Raw genomic sequence first — 21,705 nt, 5'->3', positions numbered from 1 at the left:
GATAGATAGATAGATAGATAGATAGATAGATAGATAGATAGATAGATTTGTAGAAAACACAGTCCATCAGCACCTTCACTTCTGTGTATCTGAATTGTGACATGATTTTAAAAGAAATTTGTGGTAACAAATAGATGCTAAAAAGTGTCTGTGATATGCAAGAAATGACTGGATTTCGATAATTGACCCTCAAGGTCAAAGTCCAGGTCAAAGGTCAAGGTCTGTCTCGAGATTGTATACTCAATAATATAGGGATAGACACTTGAATGGACTCTCCATGTATTAAAGTTGTTGAGCTATGCATGATTGTTCCCTTCCAATATGGCGCCTGTTCAGATAAAGTTATGTAAGCACCAAAAGTAATGCATGTTTTCTATACTTCTCTTCTTCTCTGGCTCTGCATTAACTTTAACATCAAAAGATTGCTTATTTTGATGACCCAGGTCAAGGTCAAGGTCAAAGGTCACTGTCTTATAGAAAGCTTGTGTGATTATGCAGGATTAGACACTTGAATGGTGGCTGTATGTGATGAAGGTTTTTACTTATGAAGTAATATGTTGATTTGCTATGCCAAATATGGCCACCATATTTGTCGTCTCCTATATTACCTTTGGACATGATCTAAACAAAATTAGCAACAAATAAATAAGACAAAGTGTCTGTGATAGACAAGAAATGGCTGGATTTTGATAATGACCTCTGATGATTAACTTCCTCTTGTTGATGTAAATTGAGTCCTCAAGCAGTTGGTTAAATGACTGTATTGTATACACTTTTATTTCAGTATCTTATTTTTGTATGCTTTACCATGCTTGCTATGGCATATTGTTATGCAGTAAAGATTTACTGATTGATAATGGACCCTGAAGGTCAAGTTCAAAGGTCAATATCTTAAAAGACCACTTGTGCATGATAACAGTGGGTAGATGTTCAAATGGCATTTCTATGTATTACAACAATTTATTGAGTTACGCTGTAAATGTTGATTTTTTAATCTACAAATATGGCCACCATTGGGTCAAATTTGCATATGTCATGAAACAAATTATGTGCATATGTACCATATGACATATCACCTTTCTGCCAGGTTTGAAAGAAATTGGATATTGCATGTTTGAGAAATGATATGTTACAGATTGACAGATTGACAAATAGACAGACGGGTGAACGCTCCGGAGCCCATTGTAATATCTCCCCCCCCCCCTTCCCCCCCCCCCTTTCAGGAACTAAATACAGTCAGTTTTGGCATACAGTTGATCAACACATATCTGGTAGTCAGTCCTTAACAAAAAATTGATAATTTTTTAATCACTATGATCACTATGGCAACTAACAAAATAACCTGTAGTCTAAATAACCGTTACCTTGTGACAAACTTTTCATCAATGAAAATTGACATTACACTTGTTGAATAGAATTTTTTAACCTGAGATGAAAACAAAATGCAACTGTTTACTTACGTAATCCCATTGTTCAGATTCCCATTCCGATTTGTATCGCAGCTTGTACTGCAGGTATACCCACATACTATTCCAGCCACATGGTAAGTCCCATTCGGTTTTAAGACATCCATCACCATCTGCCGAGCCGATTATGTTACTTGGAGGAAATGGGGTGGCTGTGGAATATCAAAAGTCAGAAATTATACTGAGGCACCATATACACTTGAAATGTTGTACACAGTCCAATCAATACTGCCCTCTAGAGTTGACTTCCTATTCTGACATACAATCTAGACTCTACTGTCTACTCATTCAAACTTTTCTCTCACATATACCTTATGAATGTCTTGGTAAGGGGGCAGTCATTTTCTTTCTTTTTTTCAAAATCAGTGTTTGCTAATTGAGAAAATGTTGCCAGAATGAATACAACATAAACCAATTTCTAATAATGCTACCTGTGGTATATATACATGCTTTTGGTGTGGAATCAATACATTTCTCTGAGCAGTGTATCATTATAATGAATACAAATTAATTGTACATGATTTTCAATGGAGTTATGGCTTCCCTTAATACATTCAGATGTAGCAAAAACCATATAGTGCTTCTAAAATTTCTTTCAGAGCAAGTTTTTATGATGAGGATGACAAACTGATTTTAAACTTTAAACTAAAAAAATACCGCCAATGGCATTGTAGCACAACTGTACAGTTTTTAGAAATGTGTATCCATATGGTAGTCCATGCTAACAAGAAGTGTTCATTTACTGAATGACTATACAGTTGCCTATCCAACCATGTTGTTATCTTGTGTACGAGTTCCTGATATTATCTTTGTAATATATGTGTGATCATTTGGCAGTTGCTATGGGCGTGGTCATGGCTGCTAGGGTATTTGCATACATTTTAAGAATGTTTACTCATTTGCCTACCAGATGATGTTGTTATTTGGCCAAAATATACTGCCATTTGGTTGGTGCTAAGGGCGCAGTCATGGTCGCTAGGGCCAATTTTATCGAAATGTTCTGAAGAAAATCTGTAGAATAACACTTTCAAAATCATCTCACCAAGTCTCACACTCGGCGACCAAGTACTTTTTGAGATATCAGTTTTTGACCAAAAATGAAAATGTTTACACCTAATTTGCATATCACTCATGGAATCATTTTATGCTTGATATTTCTTCATCTATACATCCCTAGATGCATTCCCATTAAATTTCAGCCAAATCTGCTCAGTAGTTTTGGAATTATAGATTTTTAACCAAAAAGACACATTTTTAGCCCTAATTTGCATATCACTGATGAAATCATCATGTCATGAACAAATCTTACTTTACACCCCCTTAAGAATGTTCCCACCAAATGTCAGCCCAATCTGCCCAGTTTTTTGACCAAAAAACACATTTTTTGACCCAAATCACACACCTGTGATGCGATCATTTTGATTTGAACAATTTCCCAACTAGACACCTAAGGTAATGAACCCACCAAATATCATGGCAATCAGTTCAGCAGTTTTTTTACTTTAAGTTGTTTACACACACACACACACACACACACACACACACACACACACACACACACACACACACACACACACACACACACACATACACACACACACACACATCCACACACACATATACACACACATATATACACACACACATACACACACACACACACACACACACACACACACACAGACAGACAGACGCCGGGCGATCCCTATAGCACTACTGAACCTCAGTTCAGTTGTGCTAAAAAGGATACTGAAATCAATAATTCTCATCAAATCTACTTTTTAAGTCAACTAAAATCACAATCTGAACCAGTCACTGTACTACATAGTCTAGAGTTCTAAACTGGTACAGTATTACGTATCAAAAACTTCATTACTAATACCAGTCTAGTCAAGACGGTTGTTCGAACACATATATCTGTGCTCCCCCCAACCGTGTTAACATAAACACAATGACGTCGTCGCGTCCCCACATGATTTTAGTTTAAACAGACTGGAGGTGGAGTCCTGGTTGGACATTTGCATATCAGTGCAGTCCGAGAAATGTTAGAATGGTCAAAAACGTTTCTGTATCAAATGAATATTAATGAGCGATGACAACAGCCTGTCAGTTTGTGATGGATTTTACTACTGACATGTGCCCTTTGCACTTCATTCACCACAGGGGAGCACCAGAATTTAACACCTTCCATAACCGTCTTGGCTAGACTGGTATTAGTAATGAAGTTCTTATGTAATACTGTACCAGTTTAGAACTCTAGACTACTCATAGATGAAATCGACCTCTAGTGAATATAGACAATGTCTAATTATTGGTATTTTAACAATTTTCCGTCAATAAATTGTTGGTTGTCTGATTGAAAAAGTAGTACAGTGACTACAATTACTGCAGCTTTTAATTATGACTTTATGTATAATTTTCATACGAGTATTACGGACAGGTTTATAATGTAACACTAAGTTGTGCCACATTCAATAGATGATTTATCATTTATCTCTACAAAAAGAAATCTTAGATCTATTCTGAGTTGTATTACCTTCAATGTCTGGATTGAAATCTAACGTAACGTTTCTTGTTCCTAGCTCATTTGATGCTGTCACTGAAACATTGTGTCGACTTCCAATATGGTCGTAAAAACCTTTCAGAAAGCAGGAATGTGTAAAGTTGTGAATTCCAGGACAGTTTGTTGACGTCTGCCTGTCTGGACATTCAGTCCATTCATAACTAGGGTGGTCAGGTCTGGCAATATAAAATAACACCCTGGGTTAATGCATTGAGAAACCGTAGACAAATACAACTAAGACAAGTAAACCTGAAACACAGAACATCGTCTGGACCCTCGTCGATATATTTATATTACTATAATTTACAAAGTATACTTAATATTGCCTCCTCATAAAGTCATAAATATTCATTGTTCATCTTAGACATATGTATATGTATGTCTACTCAATACCATGAGGCAATGTTATACTATTGCTTCCACAATGAAAGTAAATGACTGTTTCTTGGCAATGGCTTGAAATTCAACATGTGACGTGAAATGATGATGAAATGATTAGCCACAGCCCAAAGTAGCTGCATTTCTGGGAATAGCATTCATCTTTTGACATAAAAACAGTCAGAGAGGTAACAAATCTAGGTTTATTGAGTTGACTTATGTTTTGTCATCCCAACCACAACTGTATTAAGGGGTAAGATCAATAGTTCAACAGAGGATAAAAAACGTAAACAATTTAGTTCAGACCCCCCCCCCCCCTCTAACATTAATAATTGGCCAAAATTGATAATTGTTTCAGACAGCACAATCAATTTCAAATCACTATGTAATAGTATTTAGTAGTATGAGTACAAAGCCCTCATTCCCAACATGTATTTTAGTGCCATGCATTTACTGCAGTGAAACTTTTTCCATTTCTCAATTTGACGACATGTGTTAGAAATGTTTCTACTTAGGAGTACAAAACACAGAACACCATCTGGCCCACATTGATAAAAATGTGCAGCTATGATGTTCATTTTGGTCATTGAAAGTTAAATTACCATTTCAAAATGTACAGTAGCAATTATAATTACGTTTAGTTTCAATGAGTCACGTTCAGCCAAGTAACATTGACAAAAACTGAGATAAGTAGCATCTCTGCAATTTAAGTAATAAACCCCAGAGAGTGAGCACAACTAGCTCTAAACATTGAGAACCATAGTGTTGATATATAACTGTTTGACACTTTCAGCCTGACTACCCTCACCTGGCTGCTAAGGATGAAATGGCTCAGGCGGGATCTCGTGAGATCTGCCTCGAGACGAAAAACGGCTTATTAGTGCAAGTAATAAAACCACAGAGAGCGAATGCAACTAGCTCTAACCAGTAAACAGTGAGCGTAATGTTCAAATGACCAAGCTCAAAATAGTATGTATAGATCTGGTTTTTTGTTTATTACTTAAATACACAAATTGGACATATATTACTTATCTAAGTTTTTGTTGATGTTCATGTTGGCCCTATCAAAACAAAATTTTAATTCAAACTGAACGCAATTATAATTTCAACTGTAGTATTCATAGTTTCACTTACACCCCGGATTGTTTGTAGGATGCTTTGTACATGAAAGTGTAGTTGGTTGGTATGTTGTGAGTTCCGCCTTCATCCCAAGTACAAAGAATATCATCTGCATTGAATGAATGACAACTGAAATTGACAGCTGGAAATGGTTTCACTGTCAAAGAAATAAACATAGAATTAGATGTCAAAATCCACTCAATAAATGACAGCTATCATTGACAGCCAGTACAGATTTCACTGTCAATGAAATAAACATAGAATTAGATGTTAGAATCCACTAAATAAATAATGGCTGTGATTGACAACCAGTACAGGTTTCACTGTCAATAAAAAAAAATAGAGTCCATAGCAAAAGAATCCTTGATAACTAAATCCATGACAATGAAATCGACTGCAACTGAAATTAATGAATAGAGAATAAACTACTACGCTAAGATCAAAACTCACCCCCAACTTTAACGTCAATGTCAGACTGACTTCTGTCATCACCATCCAGCAACACACAAGAGTAGTTTCCAGCGTTACTAAAGCTGACATTGGTGATAACTAATTGAGACAAATTTGGTGGCAAGACGTTGTAGGAATCTTCAGGGATTAAATTCGAATTAAAATACCACTCTACATCTAAAGCCGACTCTGTGGTTGTTGTACAATTCATGAGAATTGTTTCCCCAACTTCATATGTAGACTTCTTTGATGAAATATCTAAAATAGAAATGAACTTGTCAACTTTAATATCAAATCATCTTTGCTCTATTTTAATATGTTGACCAAAACTGTTGATCAGCTTGATGTATGATTCACAAAAGGTTATAATAACAATTCAGAGTTTTTGACATTGAGCTTTCAATCTGTCTTGGTCGACAATCCTCATCACAATGACAAATTCTATCGCTACAGCTGACCACAAGGTGGCAGTATAACCTGTCTTGGTTGACAATCCTCATCAGAATGACAAATTCCATAGTTACAGCTGACCACTAGGTGGCGGTATAATCAACCAATTGTAGATTCTTTGCAACATTTAACATGTTGTTCAATACATGTCTATGTTGCTTAAGCCATAGTTTATCAAATGTCTGTGGCATTCTCCTTTTAAGGCATTTAGCTTGTCTATGTTGTGGATCTGTCACACTAAATATCTGCTTGCCATAGTATCACTGTGAACCCATTCTTGAATTTTTAAATTTTCCATTCAAACATCAGGTGCTATGCGTTGCTGGGCCTGGGCGACCCCGGGATAGCCTGGGAACTGACTGACACAGCAACTTGATAGTACGCATGCAACATAGCCATGTCATGTCATCCCAAATCTGACTGGAGTTCTATACAAATGTATGTATATGCATGCATGTGTCTGTATAAAAAAAAATCACTGGGAGCAATATCACAAAATCTTTCAAAAAAAGAAAACACTATGTCAGACTATTTGATTATTCAAATGAAGTCATTAGGTAAAATTAACACTCCTTTACTCAGATGAACATTGGTGTTTACATAGACTTATTTGCATATATGCTAATATTATGTAAATTTGTACAAACTGGTTTTCTAATGATAACGACTGAGGTGTGGCAAATTAACAGGTTAACACTGGCAGTGGCACTGGGTCAAGCAGGTAGTGAAGAGCTATACGAAGACACAAATCCATGACATGGTCAGAGTAACCCAAGTCTTGTATATGAGTGAAATACTGGAAAGGGTTAGATTTGGTATGTATGTTACTTGTATGTATGTATGTATGTATGTATGTATGTATGTATGTATGTATGTGTGTATGTATGTATGTATGTATGTAGGTAGGCATGTATGTATGTACGTACAAAATTTAAAAAAAAAATAAAAAATATATATATATTATTAAGAACTCACCAAGATCAGCTGCAGCCAAGGCAGTGAAATAAAGAGTTATCAATGACGGAAAAAACAGTGACTTTGCCATAATTGTACTGTGGTACTTATTATATATGCAGTACAAAATTCAACCGATACGCTTCAGAGTTACTGGTATGATGATCAGAACTCCACCAGGCTTCTTATGTCATCACTTATTATTCTCGTCTGAAAACAGAAATATTAAAAAAAATTGTTAGTTTTTTGTAGGACCGAACAAAATTTTATTCAATTTATTGTGAGACCATGTAACATACAATAACAACAACAATAATAATAACAATAACAATAACAATAACAATAACAATAACAATAACAATAACAATATTAGCAATTGAACCTAGGCCCACTTGGACTACCCCAAAGAAAAAAAAGTTAATTTCAAGCCCTGATCAGTTGATTACTCACTCAGTCAATAAGTCGATCAATCAACTATTCAATCAGTCAATTGATCTATCAATCAGTTAATCAATCACGCTTGATTACAACAAATGTTGTCAAGTCGAGAAATGGAAGTATTCTCACTATAATAAATGCATGGCACTAAAATACATATCAGGAACAGGGGCTTTGTATTCATAATACTACATACTACTACATACTGATTTGAAATTTTAAAAATTGATTGTGTGGTTTCAAATTATCAATTTTGGCAAATTTAGTTGGGGGTTGGGGTTTGAAGCCTATTAAACGAATTTAGTTTTTCAACCTACATAAAACTATTGATCTTGCCCCTTTAACAAACACTATCAGAAAGTACCCCTTAACAAACACTATCAGAGAGTCCCCTTAACAAACACTATCAGAAAGTCCCCCTTAACAAACACTATCAGAGAGTCCCCCTTGACAAACACTATCAGAGAGTCCCCCTTCACAAACACCATCAGAAAGTACCCCTTAACAAACACTATCAGAGTCCCCTTAACAAACACTATCAGAAAGTTCCCCTTAACAAACACTATCAGAGAGTCCCCCTTCACAAACACGATCAGAGAGTCCCCCTTAACAAACACTATCAGAGAGTCCCCTTAACAAACACTATCAGAGAGTCCCCCTTAACAAACACTATCAGAGAGTCCCCCCTTAACAAACACTATCAGAAAGTATGCTATGGTCCAGAATACAAATGTGTTAATACAGAATATCATTAGGAACTGCAACACAAAATACGTCAGTAACTACGCAATTGAGATATACCATTAACATTCAATTTTGGTTGGTGTTGCACAGGTGATTTGAACATCACCATTTTGCACCTTATACATTCTTGAATGAACAAAATATAGAGACAACAGGGGAAATACAATGTGATTACTTGCCACCAAGGTGAAATTAATCACTGATATAAAGTCTAACCTCACAGAGAAGCAATCGAGATAGACATGAAATATCTCACATACCGTCAAAGAGATAACAAAGTGTTTTAACCAGTTCTAGATGTAATATGATGTATGAGTAAAGTAGACAGGATATGAAATCGCACTCTCAAAATATGACATGGGTGAAATAAAGTCCAAGGATTTAACCTGCTTGAGATACTCAGAGGTAATAAAACATACTCAGAGCAAAAACAACGAGCCTCAATAGACAGCAACTGCCAAACAGGTGAAATACTATGAATGTCTTCATTCTTAATAATCCACAAAAAAGTCAGCAGAAAGACATTTTTTTTCACATTTTGACCCCACTTTATCTTGGCAGATAAATAATTGTTGACTATGTATTAATCACATCTTTTGTTGGTAAATGCAGATTTAGTCTGGAGGCCAACTGTGAGTGGACGTTTAGTATAGGAACTAGACTAATGCTCTTTGAAATGAATCTGTTTTATTACCTTGCCAAGGTCCTTAGGTTATTCAGAATTTAGGATTGAGAATGATTCTATTTTCACGCTGACTTAATAAGTTGGGCACAAAAACAACTTCAGTTACAACACGTACTTGGTGTCTGGCTGGCCACAATCAAAACATTCACAGTAAACATCTTTGAAGTTTAATCTCACACATAGAAGTTAAGTGTATGAGCTTATTATTAAAACAAATACTGAAGAAATACAATGTCTACAATAAAATGTAGATCCCAAAAACTGTAAAATAAACATCATATAACCTTGCAGAACATCACAACACCTGTACATCTACGAATTAAGTAGACAGTTGAGAAATAAAATCTGACTTGATGCCAAAAAAAGTAACATAAACATCATTTTCTACTTTGCAAAATATCAAATATTTGATTGAACAAAGAAACGGTTCAAAAAATACCTCACTTGATGCAAAAGAAGTGAAATAAACACAATCATAAAAAATCTCCTTGAAGAACAATAATTCAACAGCATTTTACGTCAAGATAGGGGGTCTAAATAGCACAAGAAGATCAACTCATCCTCTCGAACACCTACACGTGGAGCAAAAGTTTTGGCGTCAGCCAAGAAATCGAATGTTCATTATTTTTATGATGGCCAAGGCAGTAATATTGTATATCAGGTATCGAGAATTACATGGGTACTTGTATGAATTACATAGGTTCTTGTAAAACACAACTTGTACAATGTCGCCATGACTGGAACACACACATGGGTCAGTATGTTGACTTGAACATACAGATTGGTTGGTCATTTCCATATTTCAAACTTTGCGAATCTGGTTTTCGAGAAAAGATTCAACATTCCCAGTTTGAAGTCATAATAAAAATCTCTGAACTAAAATTAAGAAGTGGGGAAAGTTACAGGGAGACTTCAAGTACAAAACACAACTTTCTGTTCATTCGTTAAAAGACGAAAATCTTTGAACTATTTAACGATTAAGAAGTGAGGAAAATTATAGAGCAAGTCCAAGTACAAAACACTGTTCATTCCCAGTAAGTTTGCTGTAATAACATAATAAAAATTTAGATATTTTTTTCAGAAATTAACAAACTGTCAGCCATCATCAAAAAAAATTTAAACTTAACTTGTAACAAATACAGACATGTATACACAACATTCACTCACCTTCAAATTGCTGATGAAACTGTTATCAAGTCGCTATGCTTTATAACAAAAGCTGAGCCGGATCTCTAGTGGCAAAGCAATTTTTCCACTAGCTCACACAAAATATACTCTAGGGAAGATAATGAAGTGCTACCGCCTAACAATGAGTTATGACTCCACAGATTAAAGGTGACACATTATGATATAAAACTATTTGTAATGATATTAAATGACTTGGACAATTTAGTTGATGAAGTGGTTTTTTGGTTACATTTATCATTAAAGCGGACTGCTAATGAGTGTAAAAAGTACACGACGAAAACAACAAATTAATGGAGAACACAAAACTCCTTTCAATGACGTCTGTAAACTGAACTTCACTTTAATATCAAATCGGATATCATGATTACAAATTCTGAGTAAGGATGTACTAAACTGACATCATTGTATCAAAACCCCCTGAAGACTTCATTGTAAATTGCCAGTAATGGATCATTGCTGTTTCCATGGTAACTGCAAATTGAGACATTTCAGACACATCTTCATTTATTTTACCTCAGAAGGAGGTAATGGAAAAACACCGAAACATACACCGCCTTGGGATAATGTTGTCATTAATTCTTAAAACTACAGGTAGATAACATTGGGGAAAGCTAGCTCAGCTTACTGAGATCGACACTAATTTATAACTCATCTATCTGGTGATGTAATAGATTACACAAGTGGGTGATAGTGACCAGTTTTGTTTTGCAGATGTAACAGATAATATAAACACTAGACTGACGCAAGGTGCACACTGCAAGATTATACATAGAAGTCATCAGAAATGAAATCCTATTGTGAACACAATCAAGCCAATGTCAATTCAATAACTTATATCAACATGTGGTTTTAATAGTTATATGTCTTTCTTAATTACCTGATATCTCAGTTTCCAATGTTGTATTTAATACACAGAGTCAAAAACACTGCTAAATCAAATCAACTATACTAACATGTCTCCCCATAAAATCAATAACGGTTTTTTAAAACATATATTTAACTTTTTAAATCCAAAACATATGTTAATGAGCATTGAGATGTTAATACCATCAGCACATCTTTCTTCTTCTTGTGAAATAAATTTTAGTACAAAAGTCAGCTTCAGAGATCATGAAAAACAACTTTCCTTGCAGACAAACATGTAGTTATTAAATCACAAATGATAAATATACCACAGAGTTGTTAAATTATACTGTTTTTTGCCTAATTGATTACTCAGTGTTTCCATAACAACCGGCAGTTCTACTTCAGATGTACTTACTGTGTAAATACATAATTTAATTGTTTGCCTTAAAAATGAAAACCTTGGATCTTAATGACTTCTCTGAACAATATTTGAAATGTGTTTTTTATTGATAACATGACAGGTTATGTTGAGTTCCTTCGCCAAATCAAATACTGTACTGTGATCAAAACCATAGACCCTACTTTGAAAACTAGTTTTCAGATCAACAGATCTACCATATTGACTGCGTTTATTCACTGCACACAGGATGGCAATAAATCTGTTTTTCTACTGTCGTATTTGTTTTACCATTTCCATTACACCTCACAAAATATCCACCAAGTCTTTGACTCTCACCAATGTACATGTCGTTTGAGTGGAAAATGACACAGTGGAAAATAACACAGAGGAAATTCAATAACACTGGTTTGTGGAAGTTTGGTTCTTTTATATTTTACTACAAGAGAAAATAATATTATCTTGAGTATAGCCCAGAGAATTGCTTGAGATCATTCTCTTATCCCCACTGTAATGTTGAATTGATTAAAAACAACAATATGATTTATTTAAAGTCGGTTTCTTTCCCCAATATGCATTAAAACTAGTTTGAACCAATTTATTAGTTGAATTAGTTTGAAAATACCTCAGGGTGGGAGTGGTTTTAATAATTCAAAGTAAATTGGTTTGACACTTCTGCAAAAACAAAAGTGAATTGATTTATCCATTGGTCAGTTTTCTTGTGCAAACAGAAACTTCTTTCACTAAATTTAACTGAATGTCAAAGCTACAAAGATGGTACGTCAATCTATGGGATATGTGGGATGTATCTCAATGATGAGATACATATATTAATATATTACAGTGTTTTTTCCCAAAGCGAGTCAAAGCTATTACATGAACTATCAAGATCGGTGAGCCTGATCACAAGGTTTAATGTTGAGATAGACACCATAAAGATAACACACAAACATTACTTACACCGTGTGGGCTCTGTATTTAGTTAGTGATATAAACAGTAACTCCTACACAAGGTATTGAAGTTCTAACAAAATCCATGGTCACCAGCCAGTGAAAGTTGGTAGAATCTGTGTAAGTAGTATGCATGCTGTAACTGTTTATATCATTAACTACATACAGAGCCCACACAGCAGTGTAAGTGATGTTTGTGTGTTATCTTTATGGTGTCTATCTAAACATGAAACCTTGTGATTAGACTCACTGATCTTGATGTTTCATTTAATCACTTTGACTTGGTTTGGGGAAAAGCACTGTAACATGTAAAGGAGACTGATATATCTAGTACAGTCTGAAACTAAATTGGAGCTTTGATGGCAAACACATGTCATACAATCAAGGGAGCAAATACATGTAGTCTGTAAGATACAACATTTATGCCACACTATCACAGCTATACCACTGGTTAAGAAGCATAATAGGACTGAACATATCAGACATATCTGAGAGTCTAGTGGGAGACATGTTAAAAACTGGCACATGGCAAACCTTATTCCTTCATTGTATATGAGCACCCCCCCCCCCCCCCCCACACACACACACAAAACGTTATTAGGAAAAAGGAAAATTATTTTGACTCGCTTGGCCTCTCCTCTGAAAGAATTAATAAAACCATTTAAGGTTAAAAGTGTCAGGGTGTAATTTCCTGTGTAACTGTAAATGAATCACGTGAAACACAATTAGTCTAATGGGTTATTGTTTGACAAACATACAGGGTTGTGGTTCACTTCCTTGCAATGAGAAGGCTAGGTTATTGTAAGGTATATATCTGCTAGGTTATCAATCATTGATGTCAGCAACCGAGCCAAAACAACAGACAGGTACACAAAATTTTTAATAATTAGATTTTTTGTATGTAATGAGTATTCACCCAAAATACCAGGGATGTCTCCTCGTTCAGCAGTATCAAGATTAAATATACTTACATTAAAACCTACATGCACCTGACCAAGGCATAATAGACACCAAGTCAGTGTATTCAAATCATACAATGACATTTCTAAAATACAATTTTATGTCATACTTAGAAGAGTTTGGACATTTTTCTAGAGTATGAAATAAAAGTTTATCCACCACAAGTTATAACTGAAATTCTTAGATTCATGAAATGAACTCTTTTTAATCATGTGATCGTTATGAATGAACACTTACAAATCCAGCGATCATCATGAAATGAGCATGTGTCATTCATAAGATCGTCACAAATTCGACCCTTATAAATCATATGAACATCGTGAAATAGACTTACCAATCATGTGATCATCATGAAATAAACATGCTTCACTCATGTGATCATCATGAAATGAACACTTATCAATCATTCATCATGAAATCAAACTTTTCTCCAAGGGTGGTCTTACTAGTATGAATCACACTTTTATACTTTCATTTCGTGATTCTTCAATGTCAAATAAATATTGATCATTTCCTATAATCAGATAGTTTACAATTACTGACGTCACCGCGAGGTCACCGGATATTCTCGTGCCATAGAGTTGACATAAATCATAACAAATACATATACCAACAAAAAAATGCAGTTGCTCGATATTATCATACTAGTCCTGTCAGGTCGCCCCCAAACTGAATGGATTTCTGTAAAATTGCTGGGAACATTTCCCAGCAAAAAACATGATTCTGTGCAACACTGATAAAACATATTGAAAATACATGCTTTCCAATAGATTTGTTGGACCAATGATAAAAATATGTTGTGTTTGTTGAAAATCACAATAATAATAATGATACCTTTACAGTATACAAACGTAAGACATTGTTTACTTGTACATGTTTTTGTAAAGGGTGGTATGAAAGTAGGTAAAATCTACCTGTGTTCTCCAGTCAGTTTACCAGGGTTCCCTGCTAGTGTTTTTGTAAAGGGTGGTATGAAAGTAGGTAAAATCTACCTGTGTTCTCCAGTCAGTTTACCAGGGTTCCCTGCTAGTGTTTTTGTAAAGGGTGGTAAGTAGGTAAAATCTACCTGTGTTCTCCAGTCAGTTTACCAGGGTTCCCTGCTAGTGTTTTTGTAAAGGGTGGTAAGTAGGTAAAATCTACCTGTCTTCTCCAGTCAAAGTTTACCAGGGTTCCCTGCTAGTGTTTTTGTAAAGGGTGGTATGAAAGTAGGTAAAATCTACCTGTCTTCTCCAGTCAAAGTTTACCTGGGTTCCCTGCTAGTGTTTTTGTAAAGGGTGGTATGAAAGTAGGTAAAATCTACCTGTCTTCTCCAGTCAGTTTACCTGGGTTCCCTGCTAGTGTTTTTGTAAAGGGTGGTATGAAAGTAGGTAAAATCTACCTGTCTTCTCCAGTCAGTTTACCTGGGTTCCCTGCTAGTGTTTTTGTAAAGGGTGGTATGAAAGTAGGTAAAATCTACCTGTCTTCTCCAGTCAGTTTACCTGGGTTCCCTGCTAGTGTTTTTGTAAAGGGTGGTATGAAAGTAGGTAAAATCTACCTGTCTTCTCCAGTCAGTTTACCTGGGTTCCCTGCTAGTGTTTTTGTAAAGGGTGGAAAGTAGGTAAAATCTACCTGTGTTCTCCAGTCAGTTTACCTGGGTTCCCTGCTAGTGTTTTTGTAAAGGGTGGCAAGTAGGTAAAATCTACCTGTGTTCTCCAGTCAGTTTACCAGGGTTCCCTGCTAGTGTTTTTGTAAAGGGTGGTAAGTAGGTAAAATCTACCTGTGTTCTCCAGTCAGTTTACCAGGGTTCCCTGCTAGTGTTTTTGTAAAGGGTGGTATGAAAGTAGGTAAAATCTACCTGTGTTCTCCAGTCAGTTTACCAGGGTTCCCTGCTAGTGTTTTTGTAAAGGGTGGTATGAAAGTAGGTAAAATCTACCTGTCTTCTCCAGTCAAAGTTTACCAGGGTTCCCTGCTAGTGTTTTTGTAAAGGGTGGTATGAAAGTAGGTAAAATCTACCTGTGTTCTCCAGTCAAAGTTTACCAGGGTTCCCTGCTAGTGTTTTTGTAAAGGGTGGTATGAAAGTAGGTAAAATCTACCTGTGTTCTCCAGTCAGTTTACCTGGGTTCCCTGCTAGTGTTTTTATAAAGGGTGGTATGAAAGTAGGTAAAATCTACCTGTGTTCTCCAGTCAGTTTACCAGGGTTCCCTGCTAGTGTTTTTATAAAGGGTGGTATGAAAGTAGGTAAAATCTACCTGTGTTCTCCAGTCAAAGTTTACCAGGGTTCCCTGCTAGTGTTTTTGTAAAGGGTGGTATGAAAGTAGGTAAAATCTACCTGTGTTCTCCAGTCAGTTTACCTGGGTTCCCTGCTAGTGTTTTTGTAAAGGGTGGAAAGTAGGTAAAATCTACCTGTCTTCTCCAGTCAAAGTTTACCAGGGTTCCCTGCTAGTGTTTTTGTAAAGGGTGGTATGAAAGTAGGTAAAATCTACCTGTGTTCTCCAGTCAGTTTACCTGGGTTCCCTGCTAGTGTTTTTGTAAAGGGTGGTAAGTAGGTAAAATCTACCTGTCTTCTCCAGTCAGTTTACCTGGGTTCCCTGCTAGTGTTTTTGTAAAGGGTGGTAAGTAGGTAAAATCTACCTGTGTTCTCCAGTCAGTTTACCTGGGTTCCCTGCTAGTGTTTTTGTAAAGGGTGGTAAGTAGGTAAAATCTACCTGTCTTCTCCAGTCAAAGTTTACCAGGGTTCCCTGCTAGTGTTTTTGTAAAGGGTGGTAAGTAGGTAAAATCTACCTGTCTTCTCCAGTCAGTTTACCTGGGTTCCCTGCTAGTGTTTTTATAAAGGGTGGTAAGTAGGTAAAATCTACCTGTCTTCTCCAGTCAGTTTACCTGGGTTCCCTGCTAGTGTTTTTATAAAGGGTGGTAAGTAGGTAAAATCTACCTGTGTTCTCCAGTCAGTTTACCTGGGTTCCCTGCTAGTGTTTTTATAAAGGGTGGTAAGTAGGTAAAATCTACCTGTGTTCTCCAGTCAGTTTACCTGGGTTCCCTGCTAGTGTTTTTATAAAGGGTGGTAAGTAGGTAAAATCTACCTGTCTTCTCCAGTCAGTTTACCTGGGTTCCCTGCTAGTGTTTTTATAAAGGGTGGTAAGTAGGTAAAATCTACCTGTGTTCTCCAGTCAGTTTACCTGGGTTCCCTGCTAGTGTTTTTGTAAAGGGTGGTAAGTAGGTAAAATCTACCTGTCTTCTCCAGTCAGTTTACCTGGGTTCCCTGCTAGTGTTTTTATAAAGGGTGGTAAGTAGGTAAAATCTACCTGTCTTCTCCAGTCAAAGTTTACCAGGGTTCCCTGCTAGTGTTTTTGTAAAGGGTGGTAAGTAGGTAAAATCTACCTGTCTTCTCCAGTCAAAGTTTACCAGGGTTCCCTGCTAGTGTTTTTGTAAAGGGTGGTAAGTAGGTAAAATCTACCTGTCTTCTCCAGTCAGTTTACCTGGGTTCCCTGCTAGTGTTTTTGTAAAGGGTGGTATGTAGGTAAAATCTACCTGTGTTCTCCAGTCAGTTTACCAGGGTTCTCTGCTCATGTTTTTAATAAGGGCAGCAAGTAGGCAAAATGTTACTCAATTCCCCCAGTCATTTTTACTAGGGAAGTGTGTTTGTTAAGGGGGTAGACAGGTAAAATCTTACTCAGTTGCCCAGTAAATTTACTGAGATTCCAAATCAAAATTATAGTATGGAAAATATGCCAGTTTTACAGATAGACGCCTTTCTCTGAGGTTTCTCCAGACCTTAGCAAAAACACTGAAATGTGTACAGCATTATTTATAGTTGGCCACTTCTGATATCAGTAATAAATTATGTTATAAATAATATAGTACTCAAACTTTACACTTGAAACTAGAGTGTTTACATAATAGTTGAAATCTGTCATCATCAATCACCTGAACCAAAATATTGACAGACCTTGATCCATTTGCTGTGTTACAGTAAAATCAATTGAACTTTTTACTTATATTTCAAACTGAATTTTTACAGGATTTGAATTTTTGATCCAAAATCGAATTTTCAGATTTTGAATTTTTTGCCCAAATTGAATTGTACACGTATTGAATTTTTTGATCCAAATTGTATGTTACAAGTTTGGAACTTTTATCCAAGTCGAATTTTACAGGTTTTGAAGTTTTTAGCAAATTACTTTTTCCAAGGTTTTGAATTTTTCATCTAAATTGAATTTCACATGTTTGGAACTTTTATCCAAATTGAATTTCATAGGTTTTGAAGTTTTTAGCAAATTAATTTTTTCACAGTTTTGAATTTTTTATCTAAATTGTATATTACAGGTTTTGAAATATTATCCAAATAACAAATTAATTTTTTCAAGGTTTTGAATTTTTGATCCAAATTGAATTCTGCAGGTTTTGGGTTTCTAAAATTGAATGTGAATTTTTACAAGTGTTGAACTTTTCATCCAAACTTAATTTTTACTAGTTTTGAATTTATGATCGAAATTGAATTTGAAGTGAAATTTTACAAGTACGGAACTTTTTATCCAAACTGAATTTTCATACAATATTGACAACATATACATGTACACTCAGATACACTAAGGTATCTCTCTACATAATAAAAATAAAGAGATGTACAGAGTGCTTAGTATCCATCATGTGATGCTCAATGTCGCTTTACAATAGATACTGTCACAAATAAGCTCTCTCTAAAAGGTAGGTCTTTTAGTCTTGACTTGACAGTCTCAATACTCAGTGCAGAGTAGACAGTGTTTGGCAGTTGGTTCCACAGATTGTGGCGGAGTAGCTGAAAGACCAATCTCCATAAGATTTAAGTCTTGTTCTGGGAACCTTGAGTGTTGTATGACGACTTGAGTGCAAAGATTTTGTAGGGTTGTTAACTACAATAAGTTCAGCAAGATATTGAGGGGCGAGACCATTTTATGATTTACAGGATTAGGTGAGAAATATATATATGTTATAGGCTAATAACTTGACAATTCCGAACAGAAAGTTCATTAATTTTAATGTATACTACACAGGAGTATTCCCAACAGAATGTTCATCAAATTACTTGTGGAAAGTATCAAAATTACCATACCTCTAAAGATGGTTTGATCAGACTAGGATATCTGAGATGTAATGGGATAATATACCGGTACTCTTGGGAAGATGAATTCAATATAATAATGGAACTATGTACAAGATAACTATGTAGATAAGGTTTGGAGCTAGCAGCAAGATTTATGGCAATTCCTCACCGGATGTAATCTGAATGCCTCTCCCGTAGGCCAAAACCATAGATTTTTGTTCCTACACACATTGTTGGAATACAACATTCTGAGCTATACATATTTTATTTATACATGATGTACCACTTAATTGGAAAATTAAATTATATGAAATTTGAAGCTTGCATACTTTAACATATTACCTAATTATCAAAATAATTATTAATCAATGTATATAATAAATCATCTGAAATTTGTTCACCCTTTCCTCAGCAGGAGATTTAGTTAGATTTTCAGTAGAATTTGTCCATTTGACTACAGGTATACATATAGAGTGATCATAGAAAATGAGCCAACATGTAGTTACTAGTCTATACCTCCTTGAATGATCTATGCTTTTAACAGTTTAGATTTCATTAAATACTAGACTTATATTTGTAGAGGACAGCTGTCACATGATGAATATAACACTGCATATCGTGTATCATAATAACTTAATTTATGGATGTTTTACAACATAACATTTTTTAGACATTTTTTACACCTATTAAAATGGGAACATGATAGATCGGTTTAACTGGAACAGTTACATAGTTTTTATCGTTACATTGGAATATGTGATAGATCTAGCTGTGTAACAGAAACTCTTCCTTAAAGTTAAAAATGATATATCTGTTAAAAAATGATCAGTGTAAATAAGAACTTAGTAGTCTAGTTCCTATACAGTATCGTTACCATTAACAACTCCATGTGGTTTAGTTTAGAAACCACGTTGGCATCCAGACTAAGAACTTAGTGGACCTGACGACAGCAGTGACATTTTATTTATCATCAGTGCTGTAAATTTGAACTAAATGGACCTGTTTGATGTTTGTTAGACTGTCGACAGTCGCTCGCGCCATTTTTCCCCCTACGTTTTATCTAAACTCCGATCCGGCGCACCACTAGTCTAATCGCAAACTGATATCGAGGGCCAAAGGCCCGAGCTTGGGCCTTCGCAATTCGGCCCTCGAAATCAGTTTGCGATTATACTAGTGTTGCGCCGGACCGGAGTTTAGATAAAACGTAGGAAAAAAAGGCGCGAGCGACTGTCGACAGTCTAGATGTTTGTCAGACTTCTGATTGAGATGTCTTATTGAGTAACCAATCACTGTTGAAGTGGCCATATGGATAACAAATGGGTAGTTATTTTGGATTTTTTAATTCATAAAACAACTTTGCGATGTTTTCCTACTTGAAAAAAGACTATGTGAAACAACAAATACCAAGTCCTTGTTCTTTACACCATACATTGTAAAAAAAAAAAAAAAAAAAGACGTACAACAAACCTTTTCCACATGTAAAAATTGCTTTTTGCAAATTTACAAAGTTACAAACTTGGAAGTGGTACATATGGTTTGACATTTTTTCAAGTATGGAAACATTTAAAATTGTTATATGAATAAAAAGTCTGAAATAAATATCAATTCGTCAGCCATATTGCCACTTTGAAGGCCTACTTCAGACTCGGATTAAAATCTAGATCTCAAACGTGGTTGTTCGGCAGAACTGTGGAAAAAGTTGGTCCAGAACAAAAGAATAATCCCAGTGTGATGACTCAGGACTGAAACATAGCCCTTTAAAGTCATTAGAGTAAACACTTGTTATATTTCTGAAATGATACCGGGAGTTGCGGCTATTTGTGAAAGTGATGACTCACCATGCCAAAACCACAAATGTTGGGTTGAAAATATTTCCATTGTTGAAGGACCCACTTAATGGCACAAATTTCCTGTCTATAACAGCCATAAATTGGGCAATGATTAACTCCCTGGATGTCAACACAGAGAAAAGACAGTAATCTGATAAAAATACTGTAATATATAATATATATATATATATACCGGTAGAAGATGTTTTGATTGGTTTAAATTGTAGTCATCAGTATTTGTTAATTGAGAATTATAGTTCACTGTGATGTACATGTACATGTAATAAGTGAGTGGATTTTATATTTAAAATACTCCTATCACAAACCTTTTCAATTTTAGCCTGTCTAGTATGACTGAATCTATCACTCCACTACAGTCATTCACTTATATCCTGTCTCTACTGACAATCTATGAAGCATGTAAATATAGTATTTTTTTGAACACATACATGTAATATCTTGTGACTCAACGAACAATTTGTCACACGGCACTATAAACATGCGCTCGCACATGTAGCAACTTTGTGTCTTCTGTCATTCTGTTAACTAATACCTGGTTGGACAATAAAATCTATGATTTCTCAAACAATTCATGTGAACCAATAGAAAACTTTGTATTGAAAGGGTGGGTTGAAGTAAACATCAGATCACACAGGTCATGCAAAAAAAGCCAGGTCAGAAGTCACAACCAGCATACATCCAGTTGTTAAATGCACAATTGTCATTCACATAAATTATGTCACTCACGATTCACGAATTTAATTTATAAGCATTCACCATTCACGTTCGAAGATAACTATCATTCCCAAAAACGCAATATTCACCAATTCACCTGGACCGTCGACAGTCGTTCGTGCCTTTTTTGCTACGTTTTACCTAAAACTAAAGTCGTCGCCTCGCTCCGATCCAGAGCAATACCATAACCGCGTACTGATTGAACAGCGAGTGCCGGAGGCACGAGCGACTCATTTGTGCCTTTGGCACTCGCAGTTCCTATTAGTACGCATTAGTATTCAGTGCTACGGAGCGAGGCAACGACTTTGTTTTAGATGAAGCGTACCAAAAAAGCCACGAACGACTGTCGACAGTCTACAATTCACCATTCATGTGTAAGATACTAGGTATATACTCCCTCGAATCATATCATGCATTTGTACCCCTCCATGATACCTTACGTAATGAATTCCACCAAAATGTTTTCATTATCCAAATCTCTACAGCATGGATTACT

At 35.6% G+C, this 21,705-nt stretch overlaps 1 protein-coding gene across 3 annotated transcripts in view; it reads right to left on the bottom strand.

Moving 5' to 3' along the window:
* The window catches only part of LOC144436075 (uncharacterized), a 57,336-nt gene that overhangs the window by 18,302 nt on the left and 17,329 nt on the right, over positions 1–21,705 (bottom strand). For 2 of the 3 annotated variants that reach the window (XM_078124749.1, XM_078124750.1), the window contains exons 2-6: positions 7,402–7,590; positions 5,977–6,234; positions 5,542–5,683; positions 4,003–4,205; positions 1,461–1,618 (exon numbers count right to left, since the gene is read on the bottom strand). In XM_078124749.1, coding sequence (XP_077980875.1) covers positions 1,461–1,618; positions 4,003–4,205; positions 5,542–5,683; positions 5,977–6,234; positions 7,402–7,471 — 831 coding nt within the window. In that variant the 5' untranslated portion in view covers positions 7,472–7,590. Of the gene's footprint in view, positions 1–1,460; positions 1,619–4,002; positions 4,206–5,541; positions 5,684–5,976; positions 6,235–7,401; positions 7,591–13,923; positions 14,027–21,705 lie in introns of those variants that run through there. The other variant, XM_078124751.1, reaches the window with a different exon arrangement.

The sequence above is a fragment of the Glandiceps talaboti genome, chromosome 6 (genome assembly GCF_964340395.1).
Source record: "Glandiceps talaboti chromosome 6, keGlaTala1.1, whole genome shotgun sequence".
Classification (NCBI taxonomy): Eukaryota; Metazoa; Hemichordata; class Enteropneusta; family Spengelidae; genus Glandiceps; species Glandiceps talaboti.
Note: the sequence above shows the minus strand (reverse complement) of the source record. Positions and strands in the feature narration are given on the sequence as shown.